Below are 21,333 nucleotides of genomic sequence, written 5' to 3'. Positions count from 1 at the left end.
TGTATTGGCCTGCAAAATCTGACACTTGTACCAGAAATGTCCCACTCTGGCCATTTGAAAAGGTGGCAACCCTATTTGCTGGAAGTGTAAGTGTTCATAACTTTTGACCGAGGGTGGTTAGTACACATGGGCCCTGATCGTTGGTTTGTATTTGTCACCTGTTAACAACGATTCCAGGTGTCCTTACTTGCAGAAATCGTTACGCGTATTTAACATTTTGTTAGCTGCATGTTGTTCAAACTTTTTTCTTACCAAAATCTAGAGAGAGATTGTGACTTGATCAAACTTGACCGGAGGGTGAAACTACAAAACCCTCTGAAATCAAGTGCAATAACATTTTAAATAATCGCCGATTTACAGAGGCTACAAAGTTCATACAGATAAAACATTCAGTAAATACTGTAGACCCCAGCCATGCTAATTTTCACCCTCTGTTACTTTTAAAGGAGAACCGCAGCCACAGACTTAAAAACATTTTTATTTCATAATGTTTTGACGTTTCCAATATTTTCACTTTATTCATCTGCTTTTACTGTATTTGTGTTTCGTCCTACTTTATTACTAGGGACATTGACTACAACTCTGAACTAAGATATATAACAATAAGCATCTTTTTATGTGCATTTAAAGTGTTTTTTTATTGTATCTGCTTTATTTTCTGAAAAAAATATATACTTGTTTCCCACCGTTCTAAGCTAGTATAGTCCAGTTTTCAGGTTAGTGCTGAATTCAGGGCTGTGTTACAAATCTCTGTGTTTGCCCATACCTTACTTGGATAGAAGGAAGTTTCTCTGTTCACCTGTGAGAGAGGAGAGCTTTGAGCAGCCTATCTGTCCCTGGAGGAGTGGTTTCAGCCCAGAAATTAGTAGTTTATTGGGAATTTTGGGTTAATTTCTCTCTCTTTCATTTCCCTGCTATAAAAACCGCATTTGCCCAGTTTTGCGCGCTAGGCAGCACTGGTTAGCTAGGGTATAACTATTCCTGGCTCCACAAAGTCTCCTCTTCAATTTTTCCCTTGGAGCTAGACAAACTTTCAACTTAAACACTCAAGCCATTCATTTCTCAGCCCAGCACTTGCTCAAAACTCATTGCAAGCACTTATAAACCCTAGCACTAGACCCCCCCATACTGTACAGAAGGACAAGTCTCTCTATTCGACCTTACCAGCCAGTCAGTAAAACAGTTCACTGTACCTATCCAGACATGTCCAAAGAGCAGTTTCAGGTGTACTCTCCAGTCCAACTGGTGAATCTGGACATTCTGAGGCAATGTTACAACTGCCTCATGTACAAAGACAACCCTCTTCTCCTACCACCAAACACTAATACATGCAAGAGATACAAATTTTACAGCCAAACTGGAGGCCAAGCTCCCTCAACCCAAGACTGGATCAGACAGTCAAGAGGAGAAGGGAAATACTTGCATCACACCACCAGTCTCACATAGACCCATTAAACCAGCACCGGCAAAAAAACATATGAAAACATACTCAGATGCTCTAAATAAAAATCTGCAAAAGCAACAGAGCCCTCCAAAGCAGACATCCAAGCAACCTCCACCCCCCCCAACACAAACCATGAAACACATACTTCACAAAACCAGTGTGCCACGCGATCACAGCCCTCAAGGCAAAATAACATACCCAACATACTAGTAATAGGTGACTCTATAGTCAGGCACACTGACGTCCCACTCCCTAGACTTAATAAGGAGAAGGTTACTGTTGACTGCCTGTCGGGTGCCAGGATCCGCCACATAACACAAGCACTCAGGTCACTCCAGAACAAGTACAAATATGACTCTGTCATTGTCCATGTTAGTGTGAATGGCCTGAGCCGTACCTCCCTGGACTTCATGAAGAGAGAGACATGGAAAAGCTCTCTAATCACGTAACCCAGGCTGGTATGACCCTGACCCTGAGTAGCATCCTGCCCTCACCATGAATGATACCACGGTATAAAGAAAAAAATTATCAATTTCAACAATTGGCTAAGTTTCTGGTGTCATTCAAAGGGGATCCAGTGTCTGTCTGCCTGGGATGACATGCTCAGCAAGCCACGCTGCTTTGCTAGAGACTGCTTGCACCTGTCACTCTTAGGCTTTCAAATACTGGCCAAGGCTCTTGCCACCCCCATAGTGCCTTTTTTGGCAAAGCTCAAAAGGCAAACCCACCACCGTAAATAGCACAAGTAACAAAAAACGGAGGGTAATGCTATTCAATGCCAAAAGTCTAAACCTCAAAATGCACACACTCGAGGCACTCCTCAGTATGGAGAAAATCGATATATGTGCAGTAACAGAAACCTGGTTTAAGGCTCCAGATAGCACCCCAGCACTACCAAGTTACAACTCATACCATACATTTTGGCCACAAAACCCAGGCCAAAATACAAAAGGCGGGGGCGTATCTATATTCATCAAGGATACCCACACCTGCAAGTTAGTGGCACAGCACGATGCTTCAGAGATCATCCACGGGCAACTAACAATAGGCAAAACTGCAATTCAATTTGTAGCTTGCTACAGATCACCCACCATGTCCCAGGACCCCCATTCCACATTTCTGGAAACAATGGGAAACAAAGGTCCTACCAAACACTCTAATATTGGGTGATTTCAATTACCCAAACATTAACTGGGAGAACTACTCAAGTACTAACTCCCTTGCCCAACAGTTCCTAGAATTTATAAACGCAAATGCCCTGGATCAACTGGTCAACACTCCCGCCAGAGGTGACAACATATTGGACCTGGTATCATCAACATGGGCGACTGGTGTTCCACATCGGAGGTAAACCCCTCGCTGATTAGATCTGACCATAAACAGATATGGATATCCACATTCCACCCCCGGACAAGGAAACTACCATGAAAAACTTTTCAAAAGCAAACTTCACGTTACTTAAGACCGAGGTGGGAAGTTTCAAAGCCCCCATGCTAAAGGATAATGCTGTCCAAGCTGCAAAATACTTTACTAATGCATTCTACAGGCACCTACAAGAATGCATGGATTGTGCTATCCCAAGCAAAACCAAGACTCACTCCTCCAAGAAAAGGAAACCAGTCTGGTGGACCCCTGCCATAAACAAGATGTACAATAGGAGGAGGAAACTAGTACAGAAAAGAGTAAAATACCAAGAAGGGAAGACATCCCTGATCAGTATCAGCAAGAAACTACGATCCCTCATAAAATCATTCAAGGCGAGCTTCAAAAGAAAAATTGCCAGGGACTCCAAAGTTAACCACAAGGCATTCTTTAGCTATGTCAAGAATCTATGTGGCAATGCTCAGATCTGCTCGGAGTTAGTGCAGAATGGCACAAAATACACTGAACCAACCGATAATCGACAACATCCTGGCAGACAGGTTCAGTGCAAACCATCCTCCTCTCACCCCCAAAAGGGCCCATAATCATACCAGTAGAATGTAGTGCCCCTGAAATCACAGACACTCAGGTTAAACAGCCCTCTCCAAAGCCAAAAACACAGCATCAATGGGACTGGACGATGTCCCAGGCTGCGTCCTACACGAGCTCAAAGATGAACTAACCCCTCACCTAAACACACTGTTCAGGCTCAGCCTCTTCACAGGCTATGTACCCACAGAGTGGCGCACAGAAACGGTTATTCCACTCCACAAAGGTGGAGCCACAACAGACCCCGGGAACTATCGCCCTACAAGTCTGACTAGCTTGGTATGCAAGGCTATGGAGCGCATCATCATGGAACTCATTAACAGAGACATTGGGAACCTCCAAACACTGGACCCTATCCAGTTCAGCTTTGTTAAGGACAGATCATGCCTCCTAAACCTGGTGGACTTCTTTAAGACAGTTACCAAGGCTAAAGACAAGGGAAAGGTGGTACACACAGCCTACCTAGACCTCGCAAAGGCCTTTGACACCATTCCCCATTCTGGTATTATAGACAAGCTCACTAGCCTGAACATAAACCCCTACGTCATAAGATAGGTTGCCAACTGTCTCACAGACAGAGCCCACATGGTGAGAGTTGCGGGAGCTAGGTCTGACTCTAAACCGGTTACAAGTGGTGTTCCTCAGGGCTCAGTCCTAGGACCCTTCCTGTTCGGCATATACTTCTCAGAGGTACAGGCAAGCACATGAGGACTATGGCTGACCACGTTCGCACACGACTACAAACTAGGGGCTATAATTGACTCTCCGGCTGACACAGACATCCTCCAAAAGGGTATCACTGAGATGGATACCTGGTGTCAAAATCATGGCCTCAAGCTAAATGCCAAAACATGCATAGTCATCCCCTTTGGAAAAAACAAAGTACCCACAAACTACCACATAGGTGGTAGTCCCCTAAATACGGAAGACGTAATAAGGGATCTGGGGACCCAAGTAGATAGTAATCTCTCCTTTTATAATCACATTGCCAAAGTGGTTAGAAAATCCTTCTATGTGGCCCATCTAATCATAAAAGGGTTTGCATCCATATCAAGAGAGATCATTGTGCCCCTCTACTCATCAGACCCATCATAGAGTACAACACCCCATTTGGGATGTACCTTACAAGACACCTGCAACAGCTGGAAAGACCACAGAAATACCTCACCAAGAGGATCACTGGCCTCAAACAGATGCCCTATGCAGCTCGACTGAAGAAACTCCAGCTGTACTCGGTTGCATACTGCTTACTCAGAGGTGATCTCTGCCTGACATACAAGGCCGTGTCCAACCCAGAATTGATGGACATGCTCCACCTAAAGAAAACCTTATCCCCTCAACCACACGCTCTAAGGATCTAAACCTCACCACAACAATAAATAGGACATGCTGGAGGGATAGATTCCTGTCCCAGAGACTTACATGCTTTGGAACAAGATTCCAATTTACTGTTATCACTCTTCAAGAGACACCTTAACGAGTGGATGGGAAAAAGAAAGTTTACCCAGAGGATCACTTCAGTGGGTCTGCTGGACAAAGGCACAGGGAACTAATCTAAGGGGGCAGCGAAAGCCAACACATTCTGGCTAGGCTTATAAATGCCTTCAGGCAGATGGAAAAAACAAAGTACCCACAAACTATACCTATGACCCTATGAATACAAGTCTATTGATTTTCACTTGAACACAAATTTTATCAGAATTTAAACATATATTGAAGGATTCCTGGGACTGTTTAAAGAAAATTAAACAAGATTTATATAGGGAGCAACTATAGACATTAAAGATTTGTTTAGCGTTATACCGCATGAAGAAGGACTAGACATGTTCTATGACTTTCTATGTAAACAAACCAACTTTAGCCATAGTAGAATACTTATGTTTAGGACCCTTATGGAAACAGTGCTCAATAACAACTTTATTATTTTTGAGAATTAGATTTTTAAGCAAACTACAGGTGCAGCAATGGGGGCAGCATGCACCCCCCTGTTTGCAAATACTGTACTTGCTCAATGGGAGCGGACTCAAGTGTTTACTTGTCAATGGGTTAAATAATGTTTGTTTTATGGAAGATTTCTTGATAATGTACTTATTTTTGGGGGAGGAAATGAGTTAGCGCTGAACCAGTTTTTTGAATATGTAAATAGGAGCACTTCTTTTTTGAGCTTTACTATGGAACAACACAGTAACAGAATGAATTTTGTAGACAACCTTATAACCAAAGATGATTCACTGAAAAAAAGTTTACTACCACCATTTACAGAAAGCCTACATAGTCTAACACTTTCCTACATTTTGAAAGTGGGCACCCTGACTTTCAAAAAAGATCTTTGGTTAAGAGCCAATGTGTGCGGTTAGCACAGATGGTCAGTGACCTAGAAATGTACATTGAAGAAAGGGACAAATTAAGGGGCATGTTATAAAGGAGGGAATACCTGAACAGTTTCACTGACCCGGTTTTGAGTGAAGTCACAGAAGAGAGAGTTAAAGGACACTTTTTTTCTACTGTTAGGCTCAGAGGAAGGGGACAATAGCAGTAACAAAGACGTTGATGTGGGGTCAAGGAACGCAAACGAGTTTAAAAGGGCCTTTATTCTGACGTACAACTTGCAGTTTTATGACATAAAAGATATATTAAAAAAGAATTGGTTTATATTTAAAAGTGACAGAGGTCCTTAAAAATGTTGGTGACAGACCATGTGTCATATACAAAAAAAGATGCACGTGTCAAAGATTTGTTGGAAAGAAATAAAGAGGGGAATAAAAACTATAAGAAAGGTAAGACATTAAAATGTGGACACTGTAACCAACGTGCCAATGTATTAGAAACAGAAAAAGGTTTGATTCCAAAGTATGGTACGGTTCAACAAAATTTCAAGTTGAACTGTAACAGTACACACATTGTATATGTCGCCTTATGTCACGGCTGTGAACGTTTTTACATAGGGAAGACTAAGGAAGCGTTTAAAGTTCGTATTTACCAACATATGTATGACATCAGGAAGGGTAATGTAAAGAATTTATTGGCTGTACATATTATCTTGAACCCAGATCACAAGTTTAAATTTGTAGCCATTGATCAAGTAGTACCTGATAGTAGGGGGGGACTAAAGGAATTGTTTCTAGAATTTAAAGAATTCATGTGGCAACTTAGAATGGATGCCACTAACCCACCTGAACTAAATGACGTAGTTTCCCTCTCCAGCTATTTAAAATTAAAAGGTGAACTTTATTTTTTTGTGGGGGGGGGGCACACACGTATATTCCTGTGGCAACACAGTAACATTTGCTTATTTTAAGTATATGATTTATTTTTGTGGAAATGTATTTTAGATTGCACTTTATTTTAATTTTGAGATGGGGGCTCATGGGCTATATGCAATATGTAAATAAAGAAGTATGATTTTAATGCATTTTATAAGGTGAAATTTAACTATGTATAATAATAACTAAACAAAAGTGATTTTTTAGGTGTATTTTGCTTTAATGACATGTGACTTAGCCTGGCTATAAAAGGAAGTGATATATGAATAATTCCTGGTTTAATCTGAAGTCGTCAAGTGTGACAACACACAAAAGCACCAATTAAACTTTGTATCCAGTTTCACTGGCCAGTGTTCATTTTCTTTATAATACTTATCAGCATATTTGACCCACTAGCACCTGTATAGCCAAACATCCTGTTTAGCATGACATTTCTTGCAAACATTGTCGATCTAACGTGATGTCACTATAAACATATGCACTAGAGGGAATAAAACAATCTTTTATTTAGCAGCCCTTCTTGTCCTGGCCTTAAAACAATCGAAGATAAATTCACAATCAATGACTCCATCTGCTTCATGAAAGCCCTCTTTCCACCATCCGGCGACATGTTCTTGCACTTTTTTCCTTGGCCTTCTTCTGTGGGGAGGTTTGCTGTGTGATTTGGATGAATTTTTAGGTTATTTGAATGCTACCACTTTCTTCTTGAGGTACACTAAGAGTATTGCTTTTGATCAGATAGATTTTTTAGATATACAGATTGTTAAAACATCTTTAGGTAATGTTGAAACCTCACTATATAGGAAACCATGTTGTAGAAATAATCTTCTGCACTGGACCTGTATGCATCCTGGATATATTTTTCGTAATATTGTTAAAAGTCAAGCCTATAGAATGTCTAGGCTACATACTGGTGAGACAAAACTAACTGAAGTTGTGGATCAACTACAGAATGGATTTAGGGCCAGAGGATATTCTAATAGGGAGATTGATATGGGTATAGGCTAAGCCTTTTTATTCAGATGAAAGGGCTGTCAGTTATAAGAGACTAAATGGATATAGTAGGAATAGACTTGCGTTACTTTTTATGAGTGATGTAGGTAACATCTACAACATTATTCAGAAAAAGCCTGCATTGACCTTTAAGAATAGCTATACGCTGAAAAGACAGTTATGCTATGGCAAATGTCAACAGGAGAATGCTAGGGTGTCGCATAGGCAGGGTACCTATCCATGTAGGAGTTGTAGAGTGTGTAGCCGTATTTCAGAAGAGAAAGGTTTTTTGCACTCCATTGATGGCTTTGAATTTACTGCGTTGGTGGTGCTACGGTACCGTTGTCGCCTCACAGTAAGACATTGTCCTGTTCGATTCTCAGCTAGAACGTCTTCTGTGTGGAGACATGCGTGAATGGGCGTACCTTCGTTGAAGGTTGTGCATCAGGGCCGGCAACTCAGCACGTAAAAATCTACTGCCAATCATTAGAGGATCGGAGTTCCGCTGTGGTGACCCCTAACCGGGAAAAAACGAAAGACACAACAACAACAACATTGATGGCTTTGAATTTGTTCTATGCTGGTTGTACTACGCCATATTTAGTTTATTTGGCCCGGTGCAGGGACTGTGCTTGTTTCTATGTAGGAAAAACAACACGGCCTTTTAAGGAAAGGATCCTGGAACATCTGGGGATATACATAATTAAGGATCTTGCTAGTGCACTTTATAGGCACGTGCAGGGCAATAACGGACAGTTTTGTTTTTCTAGCCCTACAATTGATTTATCTGGATATAAAAGAGGGGGTGATTTAAATAATAGGTTGGAAGTGGCAGAAAGGTTCATAGGTTGGTACTAGGCTATCGGCCCTAGGTCCTATGCAAGCCTACCCATAACAATTCCCTGGCTATTTCTTCCCACACTATTTACCTCCCTGGACCCCTGTCTAGCAGGGTGACCGACATGATCCCCGGGGTGAATTTCCTTTCTCCCATCCAATCGTCAAGGTTCCCTTTGAAGAGGGCCAAGGAGGTGCTCTGCTTGACATGTATGGGCAGTCTATTTCAGAGTCTGGGGAGTCTCTGGGTCAGAAACGTATCCCTCCAGCATGTTTTGTTTATTGTGACGACAAGGTTTAGATCCCTGGAGCATGAGGCTCTGAGGGATTGGGATTTCTTTAAGTGTAGTATGTCCAACAGCTCTGGGTTTGACATGGCCTTGTATGTTAAGCAAAGATCACCTCTGAGTAGACGATATGCAACAGAGTATAGCTGCAGTTTTTTAAGGCGGTCAGCATAGAACATCCGCTTTAGGCCTGTGATTCTTTTAGTGAGGTATTTCTGCGGCCTTTCCAGTTGTTGCAGATGTCTTGAGAGATACATACTAAATGAGGCATTGTATTCTATAGGTCTAATGAGGGATGAGTACAGTGGGACAATGGCCTCCTTTTTTCTGGATGAAAAGCCCTTAGTGATGAAATGTGCCACATAGAAGGATTTCCTGACTGTTGTGGCGATGTGATTATTGAAGGTGAGACCACTGTCCACCTGTGTCCCTAAGTCTCTTATCACACTTTCGGTCTCTTTTCTGTAACAGTTTCTTCCTTTTGTTGTAATGTTTGTTTATGGCAGGGGACCACCAGATTGGCTTCCTTTTTTTGGAGAAGAGCATCTTGGTTCTATTTGGGATGGCAAGATTCATGCATGAGTGGATGTGCTCGTACAGTGCCTTAGTGCAGGACTCAGCAGTCGAACTTTCAGTTCCCGTCTGCATGGGTCTCGTGAAGTTTGTCACTTCTGACTTGAGTAGCATGAAATTGGCTTTGGAGAAGTTTTTTTATGGAGGTTTCCTTACTGGGGAGTGGGGGTGGGATGTGGATGTTCAGGGTGATTAGCTTATGGTCTGACCTGACCAACAAAGGGGTGACCATAGGTGTGGAGCATCATTTTCCCATGTTGGTAATTACCAGGTCTAGGATATTGGAGCCCCTGGTGGGACTATGGATTAGTTGATCCAGGGCGATGGAATTCATAAATTCCAAGAACCATTGGGCAAAGGTGTTGGTACACGAGTAGTTTTCCCAGTTAATGGCAGGGTAGTTGAAATCACCCAGTATTAGGGTGTTTGATTGTATCTTAACATTTTCCAGTATGTTTAGAAAGGTGTAGTGAGAATCTTGGGGCATGGTGGGGGATCTGTAGCAAACTAGAATTTGGATTGCAGTCTTACCTAGTGTTAGTTGCACCTGGAGAATTTCAGATGCATTGTGTTGGGCAACTAGCCTGGTGGTGTGAATATCCTTGGTGAATATGGACACTCCTCCACTGTTAGTGTTCTGATCCTGGTTTGGTGGCCGAAAAGTGTGGTAAGAGTTGTAGCCTGATATTGCAGGGGTGCTCTCTGGAGCCTTGAACCAGGTCTCAGTTATTGCATACATATTAATGTAAATGGATCATCAGGCTGCTTGCACATAGAATACTAGGCTTGGCTGTGTGCCTTTAAAGCCTGCATTGAAGGCTTGTAAATGAATTCATTTGAGGTTAATGCTTTTTATTGTTTTGTAATTATTTTATTGGTTGTGTTATTTAAATGGGTTGTTTTTAGTAGTTTTGTATGGTCTGAAGAAGTACAGTGTCTGTATGAAAGCGCTTACCACTGTTCATTAAATTAATGGTTTTTAGCGGTGTTTGGCTGCCTTATTTGGTGTTTATTGGTATCCTCAGACTTTAACATACACAGGAGTAGGTCTATCTGATTATCGCATTAAACATAAACTGTACCACAAAACACACTAAAACTAGGAGAGACAAAAAAGTGAATAGTGAAGTTGTGGAAATCGTGTCTAATGTTTATAGCTGATAGGTATAGTTCATAAACTCTATAATATCTGTCTTTTCATTGCATACCTCTCAACTGTCCACATTTTTGCCTCATATTTTTGGTCTGATCCTTATAAAATCTGTGGTTTTCTGGCAAATCAGTGGGGCATCTGAGGTTTAAGTCACTAAATGACATACGTTTGAGTTTCAGACTTCTTATCCTTCAGAAAAATGCATGCCAATACAGATTTATTCTAGCAACTTTTAAAATTTATAAAAGCAACAGTTAAAATCTGTCCCTATTTTGATCCCCCCTCCCATTATGTCAGGCTTTGTCCAGATTTCTTGTACTAAAAATTTGAGAGGTATGTACAATGTACAATACCAGTCTACGCATCTAAGCCAGGGGAAGACGCTATAATGAACATTCTCGAAAGGACCATTACAGCAAAGTGTCCAGCAGCCTTAGAATCATCATACAATCATAGTGTCCAGTTTCTGAAGGATGAAACTGCTGCCTCTCTAGTAAAGGGTCATCTGACATGACCCTTGATAGACTAACTACCACAGAGACAGCAAACTCAATACAACTGACAAGCCATCTAGAAATTCTATTTATCCAAAGGGGTTACTAACTTAGAAAGGAAAACGAACAAAAAAGTTAACCAGATTCTGCAGTGTTTTTAAAACACTTTATCTCCATTTGGAAAACTACTGCAATGCCAAATGCTGCCTTCTACATTGTTTATGCACAGCATGAGATATCAATGTATGCATAACAATTAACTCATCTGTTATTTATGTCTTTTTTTCATGACATGGTTAACTCAACCAGTCCAGAATACACTTTACATCAAAAATCAACAAATGCATGAAAATTAAGGTCATGAACTGTTAATAAGCTTCTTCCTGTGGTCCAGGGTTTGTTTTCCCTTTGCCTACTGTACATCACTGAGAAAATCATTAACCAGACAGTGGGCCCAGGCTGTATCTGAAAAAGGTTCACATGGAGCAGTGCCCTTCCTTGGTTAGAGACCATGAACAAATAAATACTGAATACACTCTTCAGAATTTCATGTGCCTTTAGAAAGTCAGCATTACAAGGTAATGCCCTGCAAAATGAAATGTTTCTTTAAATCAAACAGATGGCATAATAATACACAGAAAAGGAGTTACCACTGCACTCCATATGCAGTCTTTTATTCCTTAGTTTCAGCTTCATAAACCTGTGTTTTTTCCCCTCACTAATACATACTGCAGAGTTCAGAAACACAAGAACATGCTACCACTTACAGTTCAGGATTAAAGTACAAATGATATTTAGTTACTATAAATGGGTTTCATTCTCAAATCCTGTACTTCACAACATTCCCCTCCCAGAACCACATACAGCCAACACAAACCGCACCACTGCTAAATATAACTTTTACTGTCTTTCACAGTTATGAAACTAGAACAAAGGTCATCAATCCATAGTAAGAAAGTGTTTTCATCAGTTCAGAACAGCTTACCTCCAACTTCATGATCCTCCACTTCAGGCTTTAGTCCCACAAGTTAGATTGTTAAAGAATTCAGTTTGTTAAAGAAAATATTACTGCAGTTTTCTACACAGCATGCAACACTACCTCAAACAACTTCTAGTAAATGATCACTCACTTCCTGTGCAGCTGGGAAATTTGTCCCTTTAAATTAATATTCATGAGACAAAGCTGAAAGGAATACAAAGAAAGGATGGGTCTGTTTAAATATTTCATGAGATAGACTGGAACCATCTTTTCTCTCAACTTTGAAAGGAAAGATAGTTTTACTGTATGAATTTGTGCTACATGTGATGCAGAGAAAACTAGATTCCATCTGTTTAATTTTTCCTTCATCAGCCTCCTTTTTTCCATACAGATTGTATATAGTTAACAGGTTCGTAGGTGTGTACTAGGCTAATGACCACAAGGGCCTTTGTAAGCCTAGCCATGAATCCAAAATCTCTGACAAGTTCTGGTACCCTTGATAAGTGTAAGCAGGGGCTTGGGAGGTAAAACATTTATAAGCAGTGACCTGGGAGATAAACCATTTACAGACTGCCTGTGTCCATTATAGATATAGGTGTCAAACTAGAGATGGATTTCCTGTTCAACATCCAATTGTCCAAGTTGCACTTGAATTGGGTTAGGGAAGGACTCTACTTCACATGGATGGGGAGCCTGTTCCAGAGAAGGGGTAGTCTCTGGGATACATACCTGTCCTATTTATATCAAAGGCAAGGTTTAAGTCTTTAGACTGTGTAATTTTGGTGCTGTTCGTTTTGCAGATATTCAGGAGGTCCATCAAAGTAGGGTCTAACAATGCCTTGTATGCCAGGCATAGATCTCCACTCAGCAGTCTCTAGGAGACTAAAAAACAGGGATAGGGCATTGAGGTGGTCTGCATAAGACATGTTACTTATGCCCTGTATTCCTCTGTGGACATTTGTTGGATATGCCTAATTAGATACATACCAAATGGGGCATTGTAATGTATGATAGGTGTGATGAATGCTGAATACAGTGGAACAATGACTTCTTTGGACCTAGATGCCATACCTTTGTTAATAAGTTGCACAACATAAAATGATTTCCTTACTACAACACTGGGGTTGGCATAATGGTTAAGATATTTACCTTACAGACACAAGGTGCAGGGTTTGATTCTCATGTGGGGCAACTGGTTAGGCTTAAAATGGCTCACAAGGACAGTTAGCCTAGTACCAATCTACGAAACTAGGATGACTAAAGTCTAGATTACAAAAAGAAAAATCTGTGGTATCCCTCAAAGTCTGAGAAAACCCACTATGCAACCTATACTGGGTCAAAAACAAAGAAGAAACTTTGCAGTGTGGAGGGTGTGAAGTTCACTCCTTGAATTACATTATGCACTTAGTTCACTAATAAAAATCGAACTGTAAAATGCATAATACAAAATAATAAAATAGAAATAGTAGATAGTCCACAGTTGAGTTAAATATAGAATATCCTCTTTTGAAACACACAAACAAGCGATCCTAGCTGAGTGTAATGAAATGCATCAGAAACATTCGTTATTTATATATAATCAGGTTATTTGGAGCAAGATGGTGGTTACAGAGGGTGGTTCTGTTAAGAGCAATAAAAACATTAAACTCATTCCTTTAACCAGGTCTCCCTTCCTCCTTAAAGGGACAATGCCAGAGTTTAAAATTCGGGTCTACACAACAGCTCACCAAAGTCACGCCTACTTTCCACGTCACTCACATTCCCACCCATGGTGTCCTTTTTCTTTTCTATATCCTGTATATTTTCAATCCCAGTCCTATTGTCGCTCCCAGTGTCAACTACAGTTTGTTTTACGGTCCTATCACAGAATGCTCTGATTTTTTTGTCTCACATTTTTGTTCCGTGTTTCATAAAATTCTGTTTTTTGCCAAATCAGTGGCAAACTAATGCAAAACCTGTTATTCTATCAACTTTCTAAGTTTGTAAGATCAAAGATTAAAAGTAGTCCGTATTTCTTGGGCTAATAGGCTGGGAAGAGGTACGTAAGGTTCCGCCCATGCTTTGCAACTCCTGCATACAATAATTTCATTTTTAGAGCTATCGCTCGTTGTGTTTCATTCCTACAGTAGCCAATAACCGCAGTGCGTCGGATTAATTAACATACTTAAAATCCTTCCATAAGCTTGGTTGTCATACAGTCATAACTTATATTTGTAAAGTTATAATGATTTCTGAGTGATACAGTGACCATGGGGCATTTTCTTAACGTTGCTATGCATTTAAACGTGATGCGTACGTGTTATTTCAGCTTGCAATAGTTAACTAAAACCTACAATACTAGCAACTGGTGAATGTTTAAACTAGTTCCCTTTTTTCAACTTTTTTTGGTCTAAATCTCTGGAATCTGTATATGCCAATATCGCTATGCCTCGAAGGAAAGGAAATATACTATGCGACCATGAAACGGCAATATCAGAAGTTTCGCTCATCCAGTCTCGCTTTCCGGAAACACGAAATATTTTCACTGGCTGTGTCATGAGAGAATATGGTAATAGTGAGTCCCCGACCGTCCAAAGTGAGAGCTAGTGAGATTGGGTCACAGCGCTTTCACAATTTTTAGGTACAATTAAAAAAAAAAAAAAGAAAACTTACTATCGAGGTTTTTTTCAAGTAACCAGCCCAGCACGCAAGCTGACCACCAGAAGATAGCCTAACTTTTGCTAATGTCTAAACAATTTTTTTATTACCACTGCATCTAGGGTTCCAACCTGTCCCACTTTGCGAGGGACAGTCCCTCTGTGGACAGTTGTGTCCTGCAAGAAATCTGAAAAAATGGCAAATGTCATGAGATTTTATGACAAAAATATGTCGTATACTTCATGTGATAGTTGCATAAAACAGTTATTCTGTATCTGAAACACCTAAATGTTATAAGAAACAGAATAAACAACTAAAATTCTACAAGAATAAGCCTTTATTTAGGCAAACAAGTGACGTTCTGCATAATCTGACGTGTGTACCAAAGATGTCCCACTATGGGCATTTGAAAACGTGTCAACCCTAACTGCATCAATTTGAAATAGTGCCTTATACAGCTACAACTGTCTGGTTTTAATGTCAGCAGTTTTGAGTATTTGTAGTAACAAACCAAGCATGTACTGGAGCTGGACTCGTATGGTGGGAGGGTTAAAGGCCTAAAATAGTGACATATTTTAAATATTACTATTACTAACATAGAAAGTTGCTAGAATAACAGGATTTGTGTTTTGAAGGACATGAAATCTGAACCACAAATGTATGTAATTATTTAGTGACTTCAGTCTTCAGTGGTTTGACATAAGACCACACATTTTATGTGGAATATACTAAAAATATAGGATTGCAGTTAAAATCTGGACAATTTAAAGGTACTATATTCTATTGTACCTTTTTTAAATGTAAAGGATGAGAGTTCTGGGACTTGCAGGTTTTAAGCCACTTGTAACAAGTATTGTAGACATTGTAGAATAGTACATCCCTGTCCATCTGTGCAGAAGTGGATGTGGCCTGCATGTTTGACATGCCAAATGGCTGTGATGTATGCAAATAGTGAGACTGACAGACATGCATTTTTGACAATGACATCAAGCATGTATTGGTAATTGATTGACAGATATTGAAATCACCCCTGTACACTTGGATTCCATTGGAGACCGATATTATTACTTTGCCTTGGTCCACATTTTACAGAGCCAACAGGCCACTTAAGGCTAGGGCTAACCCCAAACCTACTAATCCTAACCCTAAACGTTAGGGTTAGGGCTAACCCTAGGCCTAACCGTAACATCTGTGTCCAGTAGAGCCCAGATAGGTGTTTTTAATGAACATCTCTATGTTATTAAATAGTAAATTACTAAACAATATCAGGATACATTGGAGACATTTGAGAGGTATCCATGTCACATACTGACATTCTGTCTGAATGTATAAATCTGTATTAATAAACAGCTCTTTGCTACCATCACTCCAATAGAACTGGTTTCAGTTGCAGTGCCGTTTCTTTGCCATTATTGAATTGTAGTGCCCCCTCGAGCTAACATGCTGAATACCCAGTGAATACTCATGAGGCCAGTGAAGACATCGTCATGAACATTCATTATTCAAACATGTCACTGGGTGTTGGGTGGTGACCAGGGTTTAGGCCGGAGGGACTTGCTACTGTGCATCCTGGGAGATACTGTTCAACAACAACACCGAAGCATACAATCCCCTTTCCTTGCAATGCTTTGAACACATTGAGCAATAGTATTTCTTTACTGCAGTTAATACCATAACAAAATAATCACCGGTACCTCTCATTTTCTAGTCTTGAGTGTAAACTTTCTGAATGGAAACAGTGGTTATTTGGTGGCAGGAAGTAATTTACTGCTCTCTAAGGGTAGACATTATTGACTGAGCCCTAGCTACTCTCTCATTGGTTCTTTTAGTTTTACCACTCAGTTTTAAACACTGTGTGGCAGGTAGTGCTGTGCAACACTTTATTCAACACTTGCAGATTCTTTTGCTTTTCAGTTCTGTCTTAGGAACCCTTCCTAAATCCTCCTCCTAGTTATAGCTGTATTAACCACAGAGTTAAGTGGCAGAACATTATTGCATGAATAAGGTAATCTTGTAGACAGTCCATACACAAATTATCTGCCTACCTACCTGGTGTGTTCAAAGCAATTTTTTTATCCACGCATTTGTATATCTCAAATCAATACCTTACCTACTACTGCAACACTGTCTATCAGCAGTTGCTCACAGAGCCAGATCATAGTCAAATGCGGCCCTTGGCAGGATAATGGATTGGGGCCCCCACAACAGCCATTACAGTATCCCATTACTTGACTATCTCTCCTAGTTAGCATAATCACTGTTCAAACCTGTCAGTGGGCATAATACTTTCTTTACTTCTACAATGATTACAGATATTTGGATTTCATTTAAAACTCTTATTTCTAATTTTTTGCAGTATCTTAATATCCATTTCAAACTTTTTTATAGCAGCCATTATAAATTACTCTGATAATCACTTGTCTAAGAAAGAGAAGGAGTATAGTTAAAGGAAAAAACATATAAAATATCCAAACAATAACATAAAGTATATACAAAAATGCCAAGTGCCTATAAGACTCATGGATATGAAAATTTTGGTAAGAAAATAACAGGACACACACAGGAAAGAAATAACAATAGATATTCTGGGTGAGGATTACTTGAAATAGCACAAACAGTGATAGCCATTTGCTAGACAAAACAATACAGTCTCCCAATGAAAACCAATTTAGCATAAATAGTAAACTTCTCTGTTTCTGAAACTCACATGCACTGAAACACCCATTCAAAGAAAATGCTTCTGGCTATTTGTGGATTAAGTTTACCATTGAGCTGAAAGATCGCGAAGCAGAGCTGACATTTATCAAGAGTTTAACACTCTCAAAAGAATGAGTATGATTGCTAACACTGGTGAAAATCTACATGGGAATGTTTAAGGCGGCAAGAGAGCTGCATAGTGCTCTACAAAGCATCACAGAACATTATGAAGTTTATATCACAATGGGATCACCCATTAGCAACAGTTTAAAAAATAGATGTGAGAAAACCAGATATAATAGTCCAGGAAAAGGAGACAAAAGTAGCATTGATCATTGAAATTGCTACACCCAGTGAATACAGCGTATAAGTACAGTATCTTAATTACAGAGAGACACAAAGTCATAAAATACCAGGATTTGCAGGGATAAATAAGGAAAATGTGGAAGAAGGATACACAGACAGTTCCAATAGTAGCAGGAGCAATGTACAGTCTTATTCAGATATGTTACCGATACATGTAACTCTTTATGAAACAGAAGGACTCAGTTCTGGGCACATTGTGAGTGCTGTGAGGAGCTCTTTTGGCTAACATCAAAGATTGAAACAATACTAAGTTTATGAACTTTAATCATACTTTGACTTAGGAATGAGGTCCATTCCCATCATGACATTAAAAACCCAAAAGACTGTGAGAAATTAAAAACAGTGAAAATCAATAAAGTATATGAAATCAGACCTTTAGTAGGGTAAACAGAATCAAGGGGCCCAAACAACATTAAAAAAAAGAGTGGATCTTTGCAGAGTGTGTCTGAGAGACTCATGGCACCCCAAGCACATTAAAAGAGTGAGGGGTTCTTTGCAGAATGGGTTCAGAAAACTCATAGTGCCCTAAAAACATTAAAAGACTGAGGGGTTCTCAGCAGAATGGGTTCAGAAAACTTACACAACCGAGCCATATTAAAAGACTAACAGGTTCTCTGCGGAATGCATGTAGGAAACTGGATTAGGCTGGGCAGTTCAAGCCACCCAAGCTGATTTAGATTGATGCAATGATGTGTCCTAAAAGACAGCCCAGTGGCAAACCTGGCAATGTGGTTGTAGCAAATTGAGAGTTTGTTAAGGACAGTCTTGTTTAAATTTGAGAGTAGAAGGGATGCATACAGAAGGATTGAAAGAAGGTGAGAGCGAGCTATGGCAATTTTAGCTGGGGGTTAGGAAGGCTATTATTCTGTAAAGTGACCCTAGTTTTATATTGATGGTTTTGATAGTTTGGTTAACGTAGGTCGAATTTTAGATTATTGTCTAGTCTATGATGACACCTAATAGTTTTGTAGAGGGGTCATGGGAGATTATTGTGCCATCATTACTTTACCCTACAGTATGAATGTAATATTCTCTATGGTATTTTAAAGCACTTTTAAGATGCCACTAGAGAACCAGGCATCAACGATTTTATTTCTATAAAACCATTTTTGTTATTGAAATAAGCCAGCAAAGACGGTTGTGTGTATATATATATATATATATATATATATATATATATATATATATTGTTTATATTTTTTATACAATATCTTATATAAAATATTTTATTATATTATGCGTTTGCATATAAGATTCAGTGGTATTTGCTACATATTTTATACATGAGAGCTTAGTTGTAGGTATTGCTGAGTATGTTGTAATCTATTTTATATATAGTTTAGTTTGTAGGCATGATGTTACATATTTTACAACCAGCATGTTTTCACATCAAACGTACACATATGGGGTGCAAACAGTTTTTAGGTACAGAGTAATATATCTAGTTTTCATATGAGCTAGGCTTGTCTTTATAAGTGTATGTTAAATGGATGTTTAGTTCAGTTACAGCTCAGGTAGATATTTAAAGATATTTACTGGATATGAGTCGATCGACAATGTATGCCTCTGATAAGATATTGAATCAGTGTTATGACTTTGTCGTGTGCTATTTGTTTTAAACAATTGATGGATTGGCTCTTTAAATGTATGCAGAGCATTTTAATATGTAGATGCAAGGCTTAAATGAATTTTTGCAGTTTGAAAGTTGGCGCCTAAAAGTACTTAAAAACAGCAGTACTGATTGTGTCACCTGTGATGAAGTCTGCATGTAGCAGATGAAAGCGCTTACCACTGTTTTTTAAAAACTACGTCATTTTATTGAAGTGTATGAGCTTTTCTAGCATTTTTGTGCATTAAATTTGTTTTTTTTTTTTACATCCTATTCGAGTCCAGTATCACTCACAGCCTTCTTACAGTAGCTTGGACTGAGTTCCGTCTAATTATTCATTTCTTCAGTTGTTGCATACAGCGTTTTTGGTGGAATACTTTAATATATGTCAGTCCCTTTAAGTAATTCCTATTACTTCTTAAGCATATCTCTTTCTCTTTTATTTCTACCCTGTCTTTAAACTCAGTTTTCATTTTATCCCACTCACTAGCTCTAACTTGTGAAGATATGTCTATCCTTCCTAATAACTCTCAAATAATTTCCAATTAAGTACCAATTCCTTAAATTCTTCTCTTTTAAACAGGTAGGGGGAAAACACCAGTGTCTCATTTTTACTTCATTACCCTGGATTTTTATTTTGTTTTTATCAGTGCACAATTTGAAATAATTATTGGATGTGTGTTGAAGCTTTCAATCAAATGCACATGTTCCTGCAAAATATTATTTCTATCTAGTCTAGCCTAACTATTATACTTTGGGGAATAATATGTAAATTCTCTCTTGATTTCCTACTACTGAATTCACATCCACACCAAATATTTTCATATATTTCTTCAGAAATCTACCTTCTTTTGTTATATTTCCCTTCTATATCCCTTTGATTTATCCTCACTATTGCAAATCGAGTTCCATTCCCTACCTATAAGTGATGTTCCCTGCTTAAAGGGACAATCACAGAGTTTAAAATTCGGGTCCAAATTACAGCACAGCAAGTAACGCTCACTCTACCTCGTCACTCAGGTTCCCACCCACAGTCTCAGTTTTCTAGGAAACATCATTTATAGCTTCAGTTTCAAACCTGTTTTGGCTTCTAATGGCAAGAGCGCTTTTGCTTTGTGTTCCTATCTTGCTACTGGACTTTCAGCTTTGTTAAGCCTATCTTCATAGCTTCATATTTCTTCCAAATACATATTCAGCTGGTCAGTCTGTACATTTTCTCAAACGTCTTATGTTGGTTAACTGGTTCGTTTTTTTTTAATAATATATATTTTTTATTTATTTGCCAATGTGTTTAAGTGTATACTTGAGCAATGAACAGCCAGTTTCACTGAATGGACCCGTCCTAAAGTTACTGTTTTTGTGAATGCAGTGTTTCTTGGCCGTAGTTCTTAACTGTGCAAACTGTCTTTGAATTTCCATGATTTTTGGCCGTTTTTTTGTTTTTTTTTCATTTTAATGACTGTCACTTGCGTTTCTCCCTTCCATTTCAGTATACTATCTGCTTGCCTTACATGCTGTTCCAGTTGTAGTCGTGAAATTCTGGTGAGTTCTTTCAGGGCATGCACGTGTTGCTATAAAAAGGGGAAGGTTTACATTATACATTCTTTGTGTAAATAACTTTGTGAGGATAAGAAATTTGTACATTTCAGTGTTGGTGTGTCCTTAGTAAGCTGCTGTGTATTTGTGTATTTTTCATGGGGTTTGTCCTTAGTAAGGTGCTGTGTATTTATGTATTTCAATGTGGGTGTGTCCTTAGTAATGTGCTGTGCATTTGTACATTTCAATGTGGGTGTGTCCTTAGTAAGGTGCTGTGTATTTGTGTATTTTACATGGGGTGTGTTCTTAGTAATGTGCTGTGTATTTGTGTATTTCAATGTGGGTGTGTCCTTAGTAAGGTGCTGTGTATTTGTGTATTTTACATGGGGTGTGTTCTTAGTAATGTGCTGTGTATTTGTATATTTCAATGTGGGTGTGTTCTTAGTAATGTGCTGTGTATTTGTATATTTCAATGTGGGTGTGTTCTTAGTAAT

At 39.2% G+C, this 21,333-nt stretch overlaps 1 protein-coding gene across 1 annotated transcript in view; it reads right to left on the bottom strand.

Annotated features, from left to right (window-relative positions):
• LOC122798757 (zinc finger protein 883-like) overlaps positions 1 to 12,110 on the bottom strand; it is a 99,778-nt gene extending 87,668 nt beyond the window's left edge. Inside the window, exon 1 of the mRNA XM_044067861.1 lies at positions 12,001 to 12,110. Coding sequence (XP_043923796.1) covers positions 12,001 to 12,012 — 12 coding nt within the window. The 5' untranslated portion in view covers positions 12,013 to 12,110. The remainder of the gene's footprint in view (positions 1 to 12,000) is intronic.
• Positions 12,111 to 21,333: the final 9,223 nt, after the last annotated feature.

The sequence above is a fragment of the Protopterus annectens genome, chromosome 3.part1 (assembly GCF_019279795.1).
Source record: "Protopterus annectens isolate FY-2018-M chromosome 3.part1, PAN1.0, whole genome shotgun sequence".
Lineage (NCBI taxonomy): Eukaryota > Metazoa > Chordata > Ceratodontiformes > Protopteridae > Protopterus > Protopterus annectens.
The sequence above is the reverse complement of the archived record's forward strand: the minus strand, read 5'-3'. Positions and strand labels throughout refer to the sequence as shown.